Below are 20,887 nucleotides of genomic sequence, written 5' to 3' on the forward strand. Positions count from 1 at the left end.
CTCTTTGCTCAGCCTCTGTTACCAAACTGCTGTTACTACTCACCCCTCTTTAGACATCCTGAATTTGTTAGCGGAACACTCTGTACTTTTTCACTTCTCGTGCCTTGGCACACTCTAAGCTAGAATGACTTTCTTCATTTCGCTGTTTCGTCTGGTGAACTCCCGTTCATACTTCGAGCGCAGCTCAAACCTCACCTTTTCTGGGAAGCTTTCTCTTTATTCCTTTAAGTAAAGTTAACCACTCTCTCCAGTGTGCTCCTAAAACCCTTTGAGAAAACCCTACTTTAATTATGTGAATGTATTCATATATTTGTCTCTCTCTGTTGATCTAGCATTCCTGAGGGTAGGGATCATAGATACTTATTTTGGTAAATCAGTCTTAAGAGGTTTTTGCTCATAGCTGGATCCGTTAGTTTTCTTTACTCTGTGATATGATTTCTGCACAGCAAGTTTTGAGATATCAGCACCTAAATAACACATCAAAATGCTTTCAAAATCGTGTAGTGTTTCACAAAGGTAAGATGGTATTATTTGCAGTAATGCAGTATGTTCCATTTATTATGGGAATAAACATCCAGAAAGTGTTCAGCAAAGCACTGTCTGTATATTATGAGCTCCTTTTAGGAAGCGGCATGTGTGATTATTGGGTTGTTTGGTAATGTGGGGAATTCTGTGACGTATGACAGGCATACTCTGTTGTTCCTACTTGTGGTGTGAACTCAAGACGCATGTCTTTATAGCGTATCTGATTACTTTATAACATGCTGTCGTCAGCGTTTCTATCATAGAAAGAAAGAGACGTGTCTTGAGCCAGGCCACTGTATTATCAACATCTCGGATAACTAACAAAAACCTATCCAGATTCCTAAGTCATCTATTAGGGTTTCTGCAGGGAAGACTAATTAGAAAATTCAGAGTTAGTCTTGGTTTTTCATTTCAAATAAATTAGATGTGTATTACATTATTTGCTTTACTTATTGCATTTGCTTTCTGACCATGTTAATGACATAATATTGGTGGAATGTCACACATTTATATAATATTCTAAATATTGAATTTAGCTAAGGAAATCAGAAATAAGATGTTACACAAATTAATCTTTTTGGAATTCAAGTAAGAGCAAAAGAAGATTACATGAACATAAAATAACATTCTAGTTAACCTGCACTGGAAATTGCAAGTATAATTCAGGGAGAATTTAGAATTCCTGTGTGAAAGCCGCCTATCAGAATCCCTCAAGGGAAAAGATAAAAGATGGAAAGAAAGCCTTGTCATTTTATGAGGATCCTAGAAGTTTACTGTTAGAAGTTGGAGGAATTATGTTTCCCTTTCTGCATATATTTCCTAAGCTGGAGTCATACACATACACACACACACCACCCCTCCCTCCAACAGAAAAATTCCTTAAACATAACTATGATTTGAGACCTCTTTCACATTATATTGATGATGTGGTTGATACATTGTAGTTACTCAGCTAGTAAGTGCTTGTGTAGACTTGAAGGGAAGTTTTTGAGGGTTTTAGGGTTACATGCTCTGCAGATAAATATTCATGAACGCTGTAGGGTTTTCTGTAAATACAAACATATGATTGTAATGTATATACATGTATATTAATACTGAGTTGGTGGTTTTTTGTATGTATTTTTTTCTACTATATTTTAGGATATTAATAGAAAAAGTACCAACGTGGTCGAATCATGGGGTGGAACCAAAGAAAAACAAGCTTACACCCATGTCATCTTCAAGAATGCCACATTTACATTTACGTGGGCATTTCAGAGGACCAATCAGGGTCAAGATGTAAGTTCCAAGCACTTAAAGAAAATAAAAGCCACAAAGATGATCCTCCCTGTGGAGATTTGTACAAAGTGGTCCCTCACATCTCCTGGAGGAAAAGGCTTAGCTTTTTCCTGATGTAGAATCAGTCAAAGGCTTAGCTTTTTCCTGATGTAGAATCAGTCATTTGGTTACGGAGCAGATTGGTATAAAAATGGTATTTTTTTTGGGGTTTGTGTTTTGAGAGCAAGAATGTATGAAATGGAATAACACAATGTATCTTCGAATTGTTCTATACTTTGAACAGATATAGTTCGTAAAAGCTTAAGAGAAAGAAAATCTTATTTTGTAGTTATTTAAAAACTTACTTTTAAAGCTTTCTGAGACTTCGAGTAGGTGGTGACTTTCTTCCCCTTCGTCTGAAAGATCTGACGTTTGTCCAGGAGGCATTACCTGATGTTGGCTTATTACTTCATACGGTAATGACTGTCTCCTTTTATAGCTTGGCGAGTGTGTACGTGCACACTGTTGGGTTAACACACAGAACTATTCTATTTAACTTTCCGTGGTAGAATAGACCTTAATCCTCCCCTAAATATTTTCCATTATATGCTTCAATTACATGTTATTGTGGATCTCCATTGCTGTGGCGTTCCCAGGGTGAGAACAAGGTAAATCACGGTTTAAGACGCTGCCTTAACATGGTGGCAAATGTAGAGCATTTTCTCTTTTCAGGTTTTCACTGGGGAACCCATTCCCCAGGTTTCACTTGATTCCAGTTGCTCTTTTATGAGCGCTCGGATTCCCACCTTGTGGGGTGTGAACATGCTGTGCAAGGCTTCCTTGCCTCCCTTTAGTCTTTGCCCCAGACAGAAAGCATTAAGAGGCGGCGCTCTACTGACACAGTGGTGCTCACTGCTTGATGAAAACTAGACCTTAATTGACTCAGTGTCACAAGAAAGAAAAGTATAGTAAGACCCAGGTTTTTACTCTCTGTTACGCATCCGGTAGAAATCAGAGTATGTTGGTTAAGGAAAGTGCTAGAGAGGGAGGAAAAAAGCCTAAGGAAGTGATGTGATTGCACCACTGTCACACAGTTAGTGCTTGGGTGAGGAGTTTTTAATCCCCGGTCCAAGTCTTTTCCACATTGCCACAGTGCAAACAACCTATTGTATCATGACATTTAGGCTTATGTCTGAATAAACAGTGATGGGAGCTAAGGTTGCTCTGTTGTTAAATCATATTGGTTTTACCAGACATCAAGTCTATACATATGCCTGAATTTGTACCCATTATGACATAATTTCATGGCCGAATTCCTGGAACTCCATTACTGTGGAAATGAGTTTCTAGTGTTAAGGTTTAATATATTTTTAAAAAGTACCGAAAAGGAATACTATTAATCCACTGGCTGGGACACTTTGCTTAGTTCTTTTGGTGATACGAACATAAAACAATCTGGTTGTACAACTAAGCGCCAAGGCAGAAGTCATTACTTTCTGCTCTCTTTTTAGAATAGACGGTTCATCAATGACATGGTGAAGATTTATTCTATCACTGCCGCTAATGCAGTTGATGGGGTGGCGTCCTCGTGCCGTGCCTGTGCCCTCGGTTCTGAACAGTTGGGCTCATCGTGTGTCCCCTGCCCCCCAGGCCACTACATTGAGAAAGAAACCAACCAGTGCAAGGAGTGTCCGCCTGACACCTACCTGTCCATACATCAGGTCTATGGCAAGGAGGCTTGTATTCTATGTGGGCCTGGGAGTAGAAGTACTCAGGTAAGTGGGTCTGTATTTCACTTATCCCCAGGAAAGCATATTTTAAGACAAACCCAGAGGTTCCTCTTAATGTTTCTCCAGGAACTATGAAGTTGCTATTTTTATTTATGAATGGCTTTTTCATTCCCTTTCTTATTTTACGTCATCTTACATCTGTTGAGCACTTAATATGTGCCATGAAAGGGCTAATTACCGGGGGCATAAAATATTAAGAAGAGGATCCAAAAAAGAATGCTTTCCAAAAATATTAAAACTGATTTCTTGTGTATTCCATTAAGGTAGAGCAAGTAAGGTGCCTCACTATATGTAGGCTGTAGGCGTATGTGGAGAACAGCAAGAATATCTCATAACATTTTAAGGGTAAAGATGGATGCTGTATTATGAGTGAAGGAAAAAATAGTTTAATGTCTGTTGAAACTGGCATAACAGGACATTTTAGCTGTTTATTAAAATACCTTTCTATAAGAAACTAATCTTAGAATAACTTTACTCCGTTAAAAACTTCGAACACTTCTGAACTTTGCGTAGAGAAATCTAGAGTTCAGACATTTTCTATATTAGTGTGGTAAAATATACCATAACTAAGACAAGATTACTGAAATAGTTTTTAAACCTAGAACTTTCTGGAAACACATTTTTTTCGTAGCAGCTGATGCTTTCTTTCCTGCCGTATTGTTTTCGCTTTGTTTTGTTTTGTTTTTTACATTTCTTAATCTTTAATCAAAGGACCACTCAGTTTGCTACAGTGACTGCTTTTTCTACTATGAAAAAGAAAATCAGAGTTTGCACTATGACTTCAGCAACCTCAGCAGTGTGGGCTCCTTAATGAATGGTCCCAGCTTTACCTCCAAAGGAACAAAATACTTCCATTTCTTCAATATCAGTCTATGTGGGCATGAGGTGAGTTCTGGCTGGCAGCGTGAGACGGAGCTATGTTTCAGCTCTGACTGAGTTATTTTCTGTGTTGATGGACCAATAAAATCTCTATGGAAGCTAACAACCAAATGTCAGAAACTGAGCTGTGACAGCTAAAATCCTCTGTTGCTTCCTAGCACGTTGGCAGTTTTCTCCACCAGGGGCAACCTTGTCTGGTTCTCAGTCCATCAAAGCACTTATCCAGTCAGTTGAACCCCCAAAGCTTGGAGCTACGGAGCAAGGGCTTTGAGGATCTTTCATTTTTGTAAAAGTGGGTCAGGCTTGTCAGTCCCACCTATGTTTTAGGCAGGAAGTTAAGGTTTGAGAAAGTTTGACTGTTGCTTATATGGTCAAGTTTGTGTTTTAAAAAGAAAGGACTTTCCAGAGGAAGTTTGTCCAAAAATAAAAAGGACGCAAGCAGGGCACAAGTGCCAGTTGATAAGGTAGCCTCTGCTAATAAATAATGGGATTTAATTTTCTTTGGCAAGAAGCAGAACGTGAATGGATACTCGTAATGAGAGAGTTACAGGACTGTGTGTCCAATATTTTTGTGGGCATAGAAGGTCGGGGTTGATGTGTATGTGTGTGTATTCCCCGTTAGCAAAGGTGAAAATATACTAAGGCCTTTCCTCCATGTCTCTTTCCGTTTTAACTCCTATGTCTCTAATGGTCTCCGTTGTGAAATGCTGTGCCAAAGGTTGTGCAAGGGAAATAAAAAGACGTCTCATGGCTACAGAAGTTCTCAAACGAAAAGATCTATACATTTTACATGGTATGACATTTGTCCTGTCCTGATTTTACATGGGGTGATCCAGCACACTCACCCAATTGATCACTCACTCGGTTCACTCAATTAAAAAAAAAAAATTAAATGCCTGTTGGGTTAAATGCTGTGTAAAGCAGTGAATAAGATTAATTCTGCTGTATATCACACTTCTTGTCAGTCTCATTCCTGTGTTACCACTGTCTTTGCTTTCCTCTTCTCTCTTCTGTCTTCCTTCTCCTTTTTTCCTCTTTATTTGCATTCCTTTCCTCTTCCTGTTGTTTTCCTCTTCTTTTCCTCAGTAGAGTCTCTCTGCTCTTTTTCCTTGTTCTTCTCTTATGACGTCAAGAGTTTAATTTAAGCTTAGTAACAATATTGCACCTGTAATGCGGTGAGCAGGCTTGGTGGTGGGAGAACATTTTATAGGTTAGGATTGCTCGCTGCATTAAGGAAGAGAAATCTTTGTTCTTTGCTTTGTGCCCATCTGTGCACACTCTGCATCTGAGACCAATAAAACAGTGTTTCTGTTTTTCGTTATATATTTCTTCATAGAAATTGTGGAGTGAGGTGTAGTCCTTTGCAGCGGGACTGTAGTACATTTAGACATACCATATTAAAAAAAAATAAGAGTCAAACCATTTTATAAGTTATATCTTCTCACCACCCTCCAAAGGATTAGAAAAGTAAGCTCCTGGGCTTCCCTGGTGGCGCAGTGGTTGAGAGTCCGCCTGCCGATGCACGGAACGCAGGTTTGTGCCCCGGTCCGGGAAGATCCCACATGCCGCGGAGCGGCTGGGCCCGTGAGCCACGGCCGCTGAGCCTGCGCGTCTGGAGCCTGTGCTCCGCAACGGGAGAGGCCACAGCAGTGAGAGGCCCGCGTACCGCCAAAAAAAAAATAAAAAAATAAAAAAAATAAAGGAGGTTTAGCCAAATGTAAGGCCTCTCAACTCTACTGAAAGGGAAAAAACTTGGGAAAATGGAGATTTATTTCCATGTTTAAAGAGACAGCTGAGAACAATTAGGTAGCCTTAAAAAATGGTGGGAAAAGTAAGTTTTGGGAAATCTGTATTTGAGAAGAAAACCTCCAAAAGTAATATTTAAAAATCAGAAGGAAAAATTTATACACTAATCCTGTATTCTCTCCAGGCATAAAAGGGCGTGTAGCTGCTATATACAAGGCAATAGGCAAAAGACTGAATATTATATTCTGCCTCTGCATGTGTTTCAGTAATGATAGTATTATTTTTCTATAACATGAAAGGAGTATTAGTACTATATATAAATAGGGAAATAGCTATAATTACCATATTTATAAAAAGTATAATAAATAAATTAATTAAAAAAAGGTATATTCAGGGCTTCCCTGGTGGCGCAGTGGTTGAGAGTCCACCTGCCGATGCAGGGGACACGGGTTCGTGCCTCGGTCCGGGAAGATCCCACATGCCGCGGAGCCGCTGGGCCCGTGAGCCATGGCCGCTGAGCCTGCGCGTCCGGAGCCTGTGCTCCGCAACGGGAGAGGTCACAGCAGTGAGAGGCCCGCGTACCGCTCCTGTATACCCTTCAACATACTGTGTACTTGAGCGGATCCACATCAGTGAGTCTAAGAGTAGGTGAATAAAGACACTTGTAGTGACCAGCTGTTCAGTTGTTGTCCTAGGCTTTTACGTTTTCTTTTTCAACCTTGACATTACTTTTTTGCCACACACAGGCCTATACAGGAGAAGGAAGAGCAAGTCCTTTTTCTTGGCATTAAAACCTTCATCGGCAGTTTTCTGGTTCCTTTATGCACATTGTTGTCCTAAGAATTGAGGATTTCACAGATGACTTATATTTCCTTAAGTCAGGTGGCTTTCATCCAGCACAAATGATGCTTGTAGTTGGGGCAGCAGTGCAGCCTTGAATTACTGTATTCATTATAACTTCAGGGACTCTCAAGCCTGGTTGAACATTGGAATTGTCTCAAGAGCTTTTAAAAAGTACTGGTGCCTGGGCCCACACCCGATCAATTAAACCAGAATTGTGGTGAGGAGAGAGCCAATGCTCTGCTAGAATCACTAGCTAGGTGAGATCCAGTTTAGAGACTGACCTTCAGTGAACCTCTTTATGACTTTATTTTCCTAGGGGAAGAAGTTGGCTCTCTGCACCAACAATATAACAGACTTCACAGTAAAGGAAATGGTGGCAGGGTCAGATGATTACACGAACTTGGTGGGAGCATTTGTATGTCAGTCAACTATTATTCCTTCTGAAAGTAAGGGCTTCCGAGCAGCCTTATCGTCACAATCCATCATTCTGGCAGATGTATTTTTAGGTAAGTTTAATTTGGTTCGTATATGCGTGCATGCATTTGTTCTAAAATTATGGTACTGATAACTTGTCATTGCACTGGTGCTTACCATCAATGATTAAAACCTACAGGTAATTCTAAACCATCACTTTATAACATGGTTAAAAAGCCCCTGCAAGTGAGATCTTTTGATTGTTCTCAGGGAATACAAGAAGCTTCTGAATTTAGGTATTAACTTGTGTGATATGTTGTTTTCTGAGAGTCTGTGCCTTTCATCAGATTCTCTAAGCAAAATAATAATAAACTCCCAAAACTGTGAACAAAAGAAGAGTAAACAAACACAGTATAAACCTGAATCATAATATCTGCCGCCAGTTTTCATCATCTCTTCTCATACCGGAAGTAATCTGGTGACAAACAGCAGGAGGGAATGTGCTGAGTTTTATTCCCCATCTGTCCCTCCAGTCTTTCCGGTCTAGAAAGTTTAGGGAAGCTTTAAGAATAATTCAGGTCCCTAATTAGTAATTCCTAAGGATCAAGTTCATTAAAATATCTGGGGTAGGGATTAGGGATCTAACAAGGCATATGATAATCTAACAATGTAACAAGCTTCTTAGATGATTCTAATCTGCAGCCAGATTTGAGAACCATCGTGAGAGACTCCAGGGGAATCTAGCTATAATTTTCAGCACCAAGGACAGGTACTTAGTTTGTGCTCAGCATCAGAACTCTGTTAGAACAAAGGTTGCTGTAATTGCTTGCATTTTGGCTCTGCTATCATTTTGCCTGGGGTGGATGGGTGGGGAATGCCTTACTCCTAGATTAAACAAATTTTGGAGTTTTTTTCTGGAAATTATTAGGGCACAAAAAATTTTGTTTTGGCACTTGTGTCTATAATGAATGTGAATGAATGAAAAGCTGCATTAGCAAAGTAGCCCAGCTCGTTTGACACAACTCACAGGAGGCTGAGAATGATAATAGTAGATTGTTGAAATGTTCGAACTAGAAGGGACGGTGGAGATCATCTAAATTATTGCATGCGTTTTACAAATTCAAGACATAAGAATCAGGGAAGTAAAGTGACTTAAGCAAAATTGCAAAACTAGGGAGTAGAATCTTTTATTTTCTATTCTGGAAACTTTGTAACGTTTATTGTTCTTACCAAGAATGCATTAATTTAAGAGGATATTTCTGGTAAAATGACAGCATCAAAGTAAAGTTATTTTCTATTTAGATATACAGAGACTAAATAAGCCTAATTTTCCCATATTGCTTAATAGTTTCTTTTTTATTCTTGTCTAGGAGTGACTGTTGAAACCACATTGCAAAATATTAATATAAAAGAAGATATGTTCCCAGTTTCACCAAGCCAAATACCAGATGTGCATTTCTTTTATAAGTGAGTGAACACGCTGCTTCTCTTGACTGTTTTCTTAATCATAAGGACATCACTTCAGGGTGCCTAGCATGGTAGCTTATACCTAATAGGTAGTCAGTAATTGGTTCGTAAGTGAAAGACTTAGTAAAAAAATAGGAAACGGGGAATATGTAGAAAGCATTATGTCATTTTTCTCATATACATAATCTTCTAAATTAGGCAATAAAGAGACTCTACTTCATTGTCTAGGCAGTAATTGTAATTCACACATCAAAACACCAGCCTAAGTCGCTATGACCTCTAATCTCTTAAAAAATTCTTTTGCTTCTAATTTTGATTATAATTACAATAGCTTTAAATCCTTTGATGATAGCGTATGACTTTACCTGGGGAGCAGTCAGCTTTTCATAGTCAGTGAAAGTAAATGAACTCAGTATGTATTAAAATTCTAAATTAGTGAACTTGGATACATTTTTTCGTTTATTCATAGAGCATAGGAGCAATTACACACAGGATATTTTTGTCTTTGAAATGTGTGTCATATATGTTTTGTGAAATAGCATTTCTCTTCCAATAGGTCTTCTACAACTACAACCTCTTGTGTTAAAGGCCGATCAACTGCTGTGAAAATGAGGTGTAATCCTGCTAAACCGGGAGCTGGAACCATTTCAGTACCCAGGTAGTCTTATTTCTGTATGATTCTTCCATATTTGTATTTATTAGGAAGAAAAGCTCTCCAGAATCTTACTGTTTGAAAACACGTTCTCTATGGATATAAAGCAGAAAGGGAACAAAGAATCTGTAGATTTTTGTTGTACAGACGTGCTGGGTGCCTGTAGAGAGGTATAGGCCCTTGCCAATCTCAGCACTTCCCAGTCTCCTCAATGACATATTCTCCTCTGGTTTGCCTGAGTGTCTAATTGTCTTGAAAATTATTTAAGTAATATATAACTATATTGTTTGTATCCTTGGATTGAGTCTTAACTATCTAGCCTCTACTTTCTTGAGAGCTGGATTAGGAACTTCCCTGGATTACAGTTCTTCCCCAGCAAGGGACCATCTGGGCGATCTAGAATCTAGATTTGAGATTAAGCCGTCTAACCTGTGTGCCGTAGTTTCTTTCTCTATAAGGGGCTGAGGGTCAGGTTAGATGCATTTCCAACTCCTCAGTTTTCTGATCACTGGTGGCGAAATCACCAAGGTAGAGTCTGACCTTTACAATACGTAACACAGTTCATTTAACTGATTGGCAACGAGGCAACAGTCTAGATCTGATTAATACAGCCACTTTGGGTGGAACCAGTAGGAGAAAAGAAGCAGTTTCATGGACTCAAAACTGTAAACTTAAAGACTGTTTTCATGGCATGAGTGAAGCTTAAATGTCTCCTGATTTTTATTTTTTATAGTTATTCATTGTTTAGTATGTAGATTATTTCTAATCTTTTTAGGGTTAAGGTACCTTTGGATTATAATTTGATTTGCACATTTTTCTCCATCAAGCTAGCAAAAATTTATCTTTAAAAAAATGATTGACTTAATTTTGTTTTTGATAGTTTCACGGTAACCTCTTGTGAGATTTTAAGCTATCCTGCGTATGTTACATCAGGATTGGAAATCAGTGGTCTAAGCATTGCTCCAGTTACTTGGGCATCTTAAAAATAATTACAGTGATAACATAGTATTTTGGGCTCATTTCTATGCATAAAGGCATACTAGCATTCACCTCTTACCAGCGCTGTTACTCTGGTTCTCGTAGATGTATGTATTAATTTTTCTCCTCACCTTTTCAAGGTGAGAGAAGAATGTGATGAGCGCAATACATAATAAAAGGTAATGGACATCAGTGAAAGAAACAGAGGGAGTCTGGTGCTCAAGGGCATCGTGTGGTGGAGGATCCCTGTGCCAGTGTTCACGCTGGAGTTGAGGCAGCAAGCACACTTTCTTTATGAGAAGGCGTATCCAGAGATTCTTTCACTATCCTCTGATATCCCACCATGTGACTTCAAGTTCAGAGGTTTGTTTTACTTACTATAGCACTTCTGAGGTCCTTTCTCAGACTTAGCAACTCACTTCTCTGGAGTCCACCTGGATGACTTCTGAAGCCTCCTCCAGGAGCCTCTATGACTTAAGCAGATAATGTTACTGAAGACTAACTCTGTCCTTTAGAAAATGTATCACTCTAACTCTCCCAAGGTGGATTCTGATGTTTTAACGTAATAAGAAAGTCATAGTCTCATGATGTTAAATGGTGGCATCTAGAAACTAATTATTTTCCCTGTGAGGAGAGGAAAAGTTAAGTTCCTCCTTTGACCTCAGGCAGTGTTTTCTACTTGACTGTCTTTGCAAGGGTTTCCCAAGATCATATGCAGCAGAATACCTTGGGGTGTCTATCTTTTTTTTTAATTTTAAAATTTATTCTTATTTATTTATTTATTTAAAGCAATCAATCATTTTAATACTTTAGCTCACATTTTTTTGGTTCAAACAGAAAGTCACAAAAATTATAATCATCCTCATCAGTTCGCTCAGTCCCGTGTAATTAATTTTTTTTCATCTTGATCTTTTGTTAGCACGTTTATGATCCCATGTAATTAATTATTCTTAATCTCGATCTTCTGTTAGCACTTTTATGAATTCATCAGTTTTCCATTAGAGTTCTGAAAATGCTTACTCATTCAGTTCAGCAGTATAGTCAGTTACCAGAAACCTGTACTTGTCAGTCTTTTCCATGAATTCCTTGAAGATGAAACCCTTTTATAGGAACATTTTTGCAAAAGCATCAGAGTGGGGTGTCTATTTTAAAACTGATTTCTAGGCCTTCCCTGAAACCTAATTTCCGAGTGTTTGGAACAGGAATATTTATAAAAACACAAGACAATTCTGATACATATTAAAATTTGAGAACCATTGGTCTTAACTCCCATTTTGGAGATTTGACTTTTTTGTTTTCTGACACAGATTCTCACATGTTGTTTTGCATTTTAGTTTTCTGAAAAGCTAAATTAAAACGTCGTGGTCTACAGGGTGGATGCCTTCACCCATATTTTGATGAAGCTCTGTTTATAATTATGACGCACACTGAAGTCTGAGGACCACGTCTCTAGGGAATGCTTTCAACCCCACAACCTAAATGTGCTGGCCTTTCGTTCTTTCTTTTTTTTTTTCGAACATCTTTATTGGGGTATAATTGCTTTACAATGGTGTGTTAGTTTCTGCTTCATAACAAAATGAATCAGCTATACATATACATATGTTCCCACATCTCCTCCCTCTTGCGTCTCCCTCCCTCCCACCCTCCCTATCCCACCCCTCTAGGTGGCCACAAAGCACCGAGCTGATCTCCCTGTTCTATGCGGCTGCTTCTCACTAGCTAGCTATTTTACATTTGGTAGTGTATATATGTCCATGCCTCTCTCTCACTTTTTTCATTCTTTCTTGAATCGATTTCCATCAGGGCACGAGGGGGAGCTCTGGGACCAAGATCAGAACATGAGAAACAGCAGCTTGTCCGGAAATAATTAGCATTTTTTTTTCTTTAAGCTGTAGGGCTGAATAAAGATTTCCTACTAACAGAAATGTTAACAGAGCCGAATTTACTTAGGTTACTTTTGAAGAGGACTTAATTTGCATTTTTCTTATTTGAGCTTTAAGTTCTCCAGGAGAGAAAGAAAGGTGCTAAGCAGGCAGTTGCCTTGCAGAAGTCTCATATGCTGACCAGGAAGTCACTATAGGGAGTCCTTGGCAGTTGGGAAGGGATGCCATCCCCTGGAATTCTCTCTTGGCCAAGAATCTTGGCAAACCAGGCAAAGGCGACTTTGGCAGTAGTAATGTTGGCCGGGGCTCTGTATCTTGGTGACCAGGGAAAATATCAATGAGAATGTCTTTACAGAAAGTGAAAGGGGCAGGAGAAGAGGGGAACTGTGTTCTCCGTGCATCTCCCATGCAGTGCAGAAGGAGTGGCAAATATCCTGGGCCGCCTACTAAACAGCAGTTGGAAACAACAGCCTGTCTGTTTGGTCTGGCAAATGCAGTTGGTTTCTAATTCCACAAAGTATCTGGAGGGTGTGAGACGTTTTCAATTAAACTTAACAGCATGATGTCTGTGGCAGAGGAAATCAGAGTTGGAGTGGACTTTTGAGATTCTCTACTGCAGTTTGTACTTTGGCCAAAGAAAAAATTGCGAGCACGATCGACCACTAATATCCGTAAATAGATGCCTCTCCAGCTTCTGCCTAAAAGGCTTTCCAAAGCCCTAATCATGATCCTGCATGGTTAGAGGAATCCGGGATTCTCCTTTCATTAGGAAAAATTTAGACCTAAGCACGTGTCCAAAGTGCTCTTTCAAAAACATGAGAAATTGCTGTTAGTTTTAACAGCAAAGTTTTATAACGGTTTGAAAAAGTTTTTAAAAAGCCTTATTCGAAAACAGGTAGAGGGAACCATGTTTACTCTGGTAATGGAGATGTCATAGCCCATTAGAGATCCTTCAGTCAAACCCATTTACTTGATACAGTAGCAAACACCGAGGACCCATAGCTATAGAGTGGCGCAGTCAAGATGGAATGATTTCTTGACTGTGTCTGTTGTTCTCTTCATGCCATCGTGCTTTCATCGTGTCATTTCCCCCTATCCCTTATAGACAGAGATTTGCAAAGAAGCACATTAAACAGGGGCAAGTAGCACATTTATCCGGGGGACAGCTCAACTGATCTGCCAGTGTTTGGTGCCGTCTTTTTAATGACTCATCTTTCCTCAAACAGGGTCGTCTTTATTAACGTTCTGAGTTAGAGGAAAATCTTCCTCCTCTCTTTCTTACAACTTAGGACCATATTTAATCGCTTGGATAGTTGATAAATAAATCCAAAATCGTTTTGTGAAAACCTCCTTCAAAATCCAAATTCATTTTCATTATACGTGTAGGAGATTGTCTGAGGAGATTGTCTCTCACAAAAGGGGTGCTTCACACTTCTGTCCTGATAGTGTTCAGAGGTCGAGCACACCAGGGGTTTCTTCACAGGCTCTGGTTTAGAGTCTCTCTATCAAAGTCGCTGGATCTATTGGATGCTAGTGTTTTTGTTGGTATTTGGGGAAGGACTGTTAAAGCCAAAACAGTTGTCTATTCATTTTAAGTTATTAAAAGCCAGAGGATAGGGCTTCCCTGGTGGCGCAGTGGTTGAGAGTCCGCCCGCCGATGCAGGGGACACGGGTTCGTGCCCCGGTCCGGGAAGATCCCACATGCCACGGAGCGGCTGGGCCCGTGAGCCATGGCCGCTGAGCCTGCGTGTCTGGAGCCTGTGCTCCGCAACGGGACAGGCCACAACGGTGAGAGGCCCGCATACCGCAAAAAAACAAAAACAAAACAAAACAAAAAAACCCCATCTACATATGGGGCAGTTCTCGCCGAAAACAAACTGGAGACTGGCAGGAGGGGTCGTCTGTGACCAGGACTGTAGAGAAAGATCCACGTGGAGTCGAGTAGGAAGGGAAGAGAAGCGATCAGGTCGGGACCTGTGCCCCTAGGAGGGGACACAGAAGAGGAGGGAGACGTCACAGGCTTGGAGATCCTCCCTGAGGAGTGAGCCATTTGAGCCACGTAGTGAACACCCCAGCCCTGGGGCCTGACACAGCCAAGGAAACCATCAGCAAAATGAAAAGGTAGCCTGCTAACTGGGAGAAAATATTGGCAAGTGATACGCCTGATAAGGGGTTAACCTCCCAAATATATGAACAGCTCATATAACTCAATATAAAAAAAACCCACTAATTTAAAAGTTGACAGAAGACCTGTATAGACATTTTTTTCTAAAGAAGTCATATAGATGGCCAACAGGCACAGGGAAAATGCCCAACATGGCTAACTATTTGAGAAATGCAAATCAAAACTACAGTGAGATATCACCTCACACCAGTCAGAGTGGCCATCATTAACAAAATCACGAATAAATGTTGGCAAGAATGGAGAAGAGGAAACCCTGGTATGCTGTTGGTGGGAATGTAAATGGATGCAGCCACTGTGGAGAACATTACGGAGGTTCTTCAAGAAACTAAGAATAGAATTACCATATGATCCAGCAGTTCCACTCCTGGATATATATCCGAAGAAAATAAAAATACTAATTCAAAAAGATACCTACACCCTAATGTTTTATGGTAATATTGTTTACAGTAGCCAAGTATGCTATCCAACCTAAATATCCATCCACAAATGAATGGATAAAGAATTTTCATTTTGAAGATATTTAAAAATGGACTGTGATGGTTGCACATATAGTGACTATATTAAAACCCATTGAATTGTACACTTTTATATCGTGAATTGTATGCTATTTGAACTATATCTCAATAAAACTGTTTTTAAAAATTTTTTAAAATAAGGGACTAGGTAGTGTCAGTAAATATAATTTGTCCATGTCTTCATCAGATGCTGGCTTTTGCGAGTTAACCAGGGGTAGAACCTGTAGAAAGGGAGATTTTTGCAGGACACGGGTAAAATTTTATAGATCTAAGACTCCTAGGTCAAAATATCTTGTGTTCAAACTCTGTCATAAGTGATTGATGCTCTTCAGCCTTAGGGCAAACAAAATTAGAGCAAGATGCAATGGTGTTTTATGGACCCTACACAAGAAGGGTTTCTGCCAATGACAAGGCATCCTTGGCAGAGAAAGCCTGAGCTTCCTGAGATACCAAAGCCAAAAGGAGTCACCAGGAGGTCAGAGAGCATTGCCTGTGCCAGGGGATGCCAGACTGTACAAACTTTGTCTCGTTTCTTTGAACGTGTACTCATTGGTTTCTGTGGTGGTCACCTAGAGCAAAAGTTATGTCAAAGCACAATTAGCGACACCTGTGAAAAGCTGGTTGGGAGGAGAAGATGGTGGTGACACAGGTCAGCAAGGGGAAAGGTATTTCACATATCTGGCAATAAAAGATTTATCTATCTTACTACTTTTTTTCTTTTATCTCTTTTTCTGTTTTCGTTTATATATGTAAGCACTATTGAAATGATTACTGCTTCATACATTCTTGTTACTTCCCAGGGAAGGCCTGATTCAAACAGTGACAATTAGGTTTATAACAAAGAATCAAATTTGTATATTCCACATTTTAAATGATTGATTGAGTTAAAAGAATTAAAGAATTGATTCTAAACTAAACTGCTTTTAACCTAAGAGTTTCTTTTAAAAAGTGAAGTCTGCCAAGGAAAGGCACTGAATCATTGTAGTATTTTGACATCTAATGGCAGCTTTATAAATTATATTAACATCTTGATTTTTGTTTGTTTCTTTGGCTCTACCAGTTCTTTAGAAAGTGATATGCATTGTTAATGGTCTTTTATATTTTGCAGCGCTTTAAACTTTACCAAATTGTTCTCTCATTTTATCCTTTATAACCACCCTATGAATGCAGTATAGCAGACATTCTGCTTTTGACAAATTATAAAAGTGATACGGTGGGGAGGGAGGTTGAATCACTTACGGGAAAACACAGAATCATTTGAAAGTCCAGTTAGAATCGTAACCCAAGTCTTCTCTGTAGAGCTTTTTGCCAGTTTGATTAATTTTCTCCTTTTTTTCATTTGTTGAGTTCTTTTTTCTCAACCTTTAGCATACTTACTCTTTCATCTTTCCGATATAAACAGTTTTTTCTCCTTTTAAAGTTTTTCTGTGTTGGAAAAATAAAATAGAAAATAATTCAGGGAGGAAAGACTTGAGCTGGAAAGCCTATTGGTGATTTTGGCTAAATGATCAGAAAAGTGTAATTATTTTGAAAGTTGCAAAGCATTGTTATGCAAATAAGGCATTCTTGAAGAATTTTTCTCATTGATTACACAATCTTTTTCAAAAGAGCAACTTTGAGTTGCTTTTACTGATCTGGAAGGTAGAGGGTAGGAATAATTTTTTAAGTGGCATGGTTTTCATCTGTTGTACTTTCCTTTAAAAAAAATCTCTCTTTGCTTCTTAGTCTGAATATATTTATTACTCTCTTTTTACAAACAGAGAAATTAAGGCAGTTAAGAGAGTCAAGTCATTTTTCCAAAGAGTTGCTCTTCGCCATTGTTCTTAGTTTTGACAATCTGGGTCTCTGTTTCTGAAGTATGTTGTACAGAACATTGCTTTTGTTTACCTCCCACCCATGTCCACTTAGTCTGCAGTACACGGACACTTCAGAAAGATAGACATGTGAAAATGCATAAATTTTCAGGCATGTAAATTTGTTTCAATGTTCATATTAGGGTACCTTAGAATATATTTAGTTAACTGACAGTATGAAATTTTACCTTTCTGGTAGACTGAAAATTAAAGGTTTGGGTGCTGTATCATCAGAAAGGCATTTGAAATGAAAACTTAAAAAGGGATGTTTTTTGGATTCTCTCTATTATTGTGTGTCTATCTTTTTGCTATTAGTTGTTTCAGGACACCTCTACTCTGCACCAGCTGAGGTCTGAAGGAGGTTTTCAGGGCAATGCCCAGTATTTACACAGCTTGACTTAGGGGAAGTGCAGTAGGCAAACTAAGGGAACAGTATTCCCCTGGTTTTAATGGATTCATGAACAAAATAGTCATTCCCGTTAGAATCTTTCCAAATAGTTTCTTGCTTCAGTCAGTAAGGATTCACCAAGAAACTTTCCGGCAGCTTTTTTTTTTTTTTGGGGGGGGGGTCATTATCTGTACCTGTTTCTTTAAATTAACCCCCCCCAGCTTTATAGAGATATAATTCACAGACCATTAAAATTCACTCATTTAAAGCGTACTGTTCAGTGGTTATTGTATATTCAGATATGTGCAAGCATCACCATAGCCAATTCTAGAAATTTTTCATCACTTCACAAAGAAATCCCATACCCTTTAGCTATTACCTCTCTAAATCTTAGCCCCTTTCCTGATCCTGAGCAACCACTAACCTACTTCCAAATGTTGAAGTCTAGTTCCCTGTTATGGACTTTCATCTGAATAACATCATACAATACGTGGAATTTTTGGTTGGCTTCAGTCACTAAGCATAACATTTTTGAAGTTCATCCAAGTTGGGGCATGTATCAGTACTGCATTCCTTTTCATGGCTCAGTAATATTTCATTGTATGGATATACCACATTTTGTTCATCCATTCATCTGCTGGTAGACATTTGGGTTGTTTCTACCTTTTGGATATTATGAATAATGCTGTTATGAACATTCATATACACGTTTTTTTGTATGGACATAGTATTTTCATTTCTCTTGGATATTTACCTAGGAGTGGAATTGCTGGATCGTATGGTAATTGTGTTTAATTGTGTGTGGAACTGCCAGATTCTCCCAAGGCTGCACCGTTTTATATTCCCATCAGCAGTGTGTGAAGGTTCCAATTTCCCCACATCCTCACAACACTTGTTAATATCTGTTGTTTTTATGCTAACCATCTTGGTTGGTACAAAGTGGTATTTTGTTGTGGTTTTTGTCTCCTTTCGATTATTTTTCATGTGTTTCCTCAGCATCCAGGCATTGCTTCCCAGTATGTATGCAGCATGCATTCAGATGTTGATTGGACTCAATTGAAGGTGTTACAAAAGCTGTTGGTTTTGTTGTTTTTCCTGTTTTATTTCAGCAAGTGTCCAGCAGGTACCTGTGACGGATGTACATTCTATTTCCTGTGGGAGAGTGCTGAAGCTTGCCCTCTGTGCACAGAGCATGACTTCCATGAGATTGAGGGTGCCTGTAAGAGGGGATTTCAGGTAAGAGGCAAACCTATCTAAGCAGAACTGTGTCATTGAAAATATAATTGTTTAGTCCAGCATTGCTTACACCATAGAAACTGAGATTCAGTAGCATGGCTGAAGCTTATAGTTAACTTAATGAGATATTAATATGTATTTAAAATCAAGTTTGATACCTAGACTCCCATATGTTGAGGTAGCTGAAGATGTGTACTGGAATTGGGGAAAATGAACTATAGCAAGGGAGCTCTAGACTATGGATATTTACCCAGAGTATAAGGAAATGATATAATTAAACCCAAATTTGGTTTATATAACGCAGTTATAGGTATAATTAAGATGAGGATGATGTAACTGACTCTCCATAAGAAGCATACATAAAGAGTGAATCTCACGTGCACCCCTCCCACATATATGTAAATCAAGATCCTACTCTCTATTTCCTCTGCAGTCCTTCGTTTGCTTACTTGTTTTTTAAAGTAAAGTTGAGATTCTCTTCTCTGTATTTTTTTGTTTCCATTATGCCTTTAATACACTTCCCTTGTCATTAAATTTTTTTTAAAAAACATGACTTTTAGTTATTGAAAAATGTGCTATTATATATGCAATTTGGGATTTAATAATTCCCCTGTTGGACATTTAAGAAAAAATTGAAAACCATCTTTTTGTAAATAAGACTGTAATGAACATCTTTGTTAGACATTTGATTATTTCCTTAGAGTTTATTACTGGAAAGGGATTAACTGGATTCGAGGAGATGGGACATTTTTAAGGTTCTTGAGACGTGTTACTAAATTGCTTTGGTTGCATCAATTTGCTTTTCTACTAATAGTGTTTGAGAGTACCCACTTCCCTGCACCAGCTTTGACTAGTACCATATAAAAACCCAAGCTTTACCTCTTTGAAGATGACTTACCACTTCACTCTCTCCAAATTCCATTGAAATGACATTGAAGAAGCACAGATGAGAGGATAAATCAGTACCAGTGGTGGGGACCCTACTGGAGAATGGGCATCAGAGGATCAGAGATTCCAGTGGGATTTCTGAGATCTAGAAGGTAGATGGGATAGGACTGACTTTCGGGTCAGCATGGAATGATGCGAGGGTGCTCACTGGGTAAGGGAATCGAACAGGGGAGCTGTTCTTTCCAGGAAAGTCTTAAGGAGCTAATAGTTGGCAGGTTGGAGGGTTGAAGAGGGAGAAAAAATCTGAATGTCCTCACCCAAAGCCATACATTCAGCGTATTTGGAAGCAGTCTACCTTTAAGAATAAAAAAAAAACATTGAGAACTGTTCTCTACATTGGTATTTTTCATACTTGAATGACAGTGAACCTGTAGTAAGAAAGACATTGTACATGAAGCCTAGTACACAAACACAAACTCAGACACATAGAGATATGCCTAAAAATAAAATTGTTTTATGGAGCAATACTTATTTTCATATTTTATGATAAAGTATAGGGATAACAATATAAAATGTTTTTATTAATACTTTAATACAAAACAGAGAAGTCTCCACATAGACAAACTAATCAGAAAATTAGGAAATGTTTAATTCAGTTAAGTGTGCTTACCTGTAGATAGCTCATTCTGGCTCAGAGCCCACAGATACAACACTGCTCACACATTGAGGGCACGGTTGAGCCAGGTTCTTTTCAACAGTTTTAAGGGGGTTAAGGATAAAAATTCCAGCCTCACAAAAAAAATGGTTTCCTTTTAATCCTCCTAATAATACTGACACCTTTTTTTATGCTTTACGGTGGAAATTTATCTTTTCTCTAAAATTATGCTAAACTTACTATCTTATAATCCTTTTTTTAAGAGTAAATCAAAAATAAAAGGTGCATTCCCTTCTTTGGCCACCAAGTTTAACTCAGGAGTTTTGAAAAGCTAAATGACCTTCTATCCAAACGTTCGTTAATACTTCTCTTCTGGAAGGTAGTGATTAGAAGTTTAAGACAGTGGGGTGGCAACAATTTCTCTAGTTTTATCTCATTCAAGCTGTCTTCATTGAAAAACCTCAGTTCAACATCTTATAAGAATGTTAGGAACAGTTAGTTGCGAGGTGATGCTTTTTAAATGTCTGTTTTTGCCTTAAGAATAATACCTTTTGAAACACTTCGTTGTGTTTGACATGTTGAGGTATGTAATTCCCCCCATACCCCACCCATAGTTCCAAATCTACTTTGAGAAATACCAAAATCAGTTAAATATGCCCTTCTGTTAATACTTAGACGTCAATTTTGAAAATATTTGCCAGATGAGAGCGAGCTTCAACTCGTACAATATGAA

General features: G+C 38.7%; 1 protein-coding gene across 1 annotated transcript in view; it reads left to right on the forward strand.

The window, feature by feature from the left end:
* ELAPOR2 (endosome-lysosome associated apoptosis and autophagy regulator family member 2) overlaps positions 1 to 20,887 on the forward strand; it is a 73,410-nt gene that overhangs the window by 35,889 nt on the left and 16,634 nt on the right. The window contains exons 11-17 of the mRNA XM_082662424.1: positions 1,666 to 1,803; positions 3,294 to 3,557; positions 4,284 to 4,457; positions 7,357 to 7,546; positions 8,825 to 8,921; positions 9,478 to 9,579; positions 18,485 to 18,611. Coding sequence (XP_082518550.1) covers positions 1,666 to 1,803; positions 3,294 to 3,557; positions 4,284 to 4,457; positions 7,357 to 7,546; positions 8,825 to 8,921; positions 9,478 to 9,579; positions 18,485 to 18,611 — 1,092 coding nt within the window. The remainder of the gene's footprint in view (positions 1 to 1,665; positions 1,804 to 3,293; positions 3,558 to 4,283; positions 4,458 to 7,356; positions 7,547 to 8,824; positions 8,922 to 9,477; positions 9,580 to 18,484; positions 18,612 to 20,887) is intronic.

The sequence above is a fragment of the Grampus griseus genome (assembly GCF_964374135.1).
Source record: "Grampus griseus genome assembly, chromosome: 9".
In the NCBI taxonomy this organism is placed as follows: Eukaryota; Metazoa; Chordata; class Mammalia; order Artiodactyla; family Delphinidae; genus Grampus; species Grampus griseus.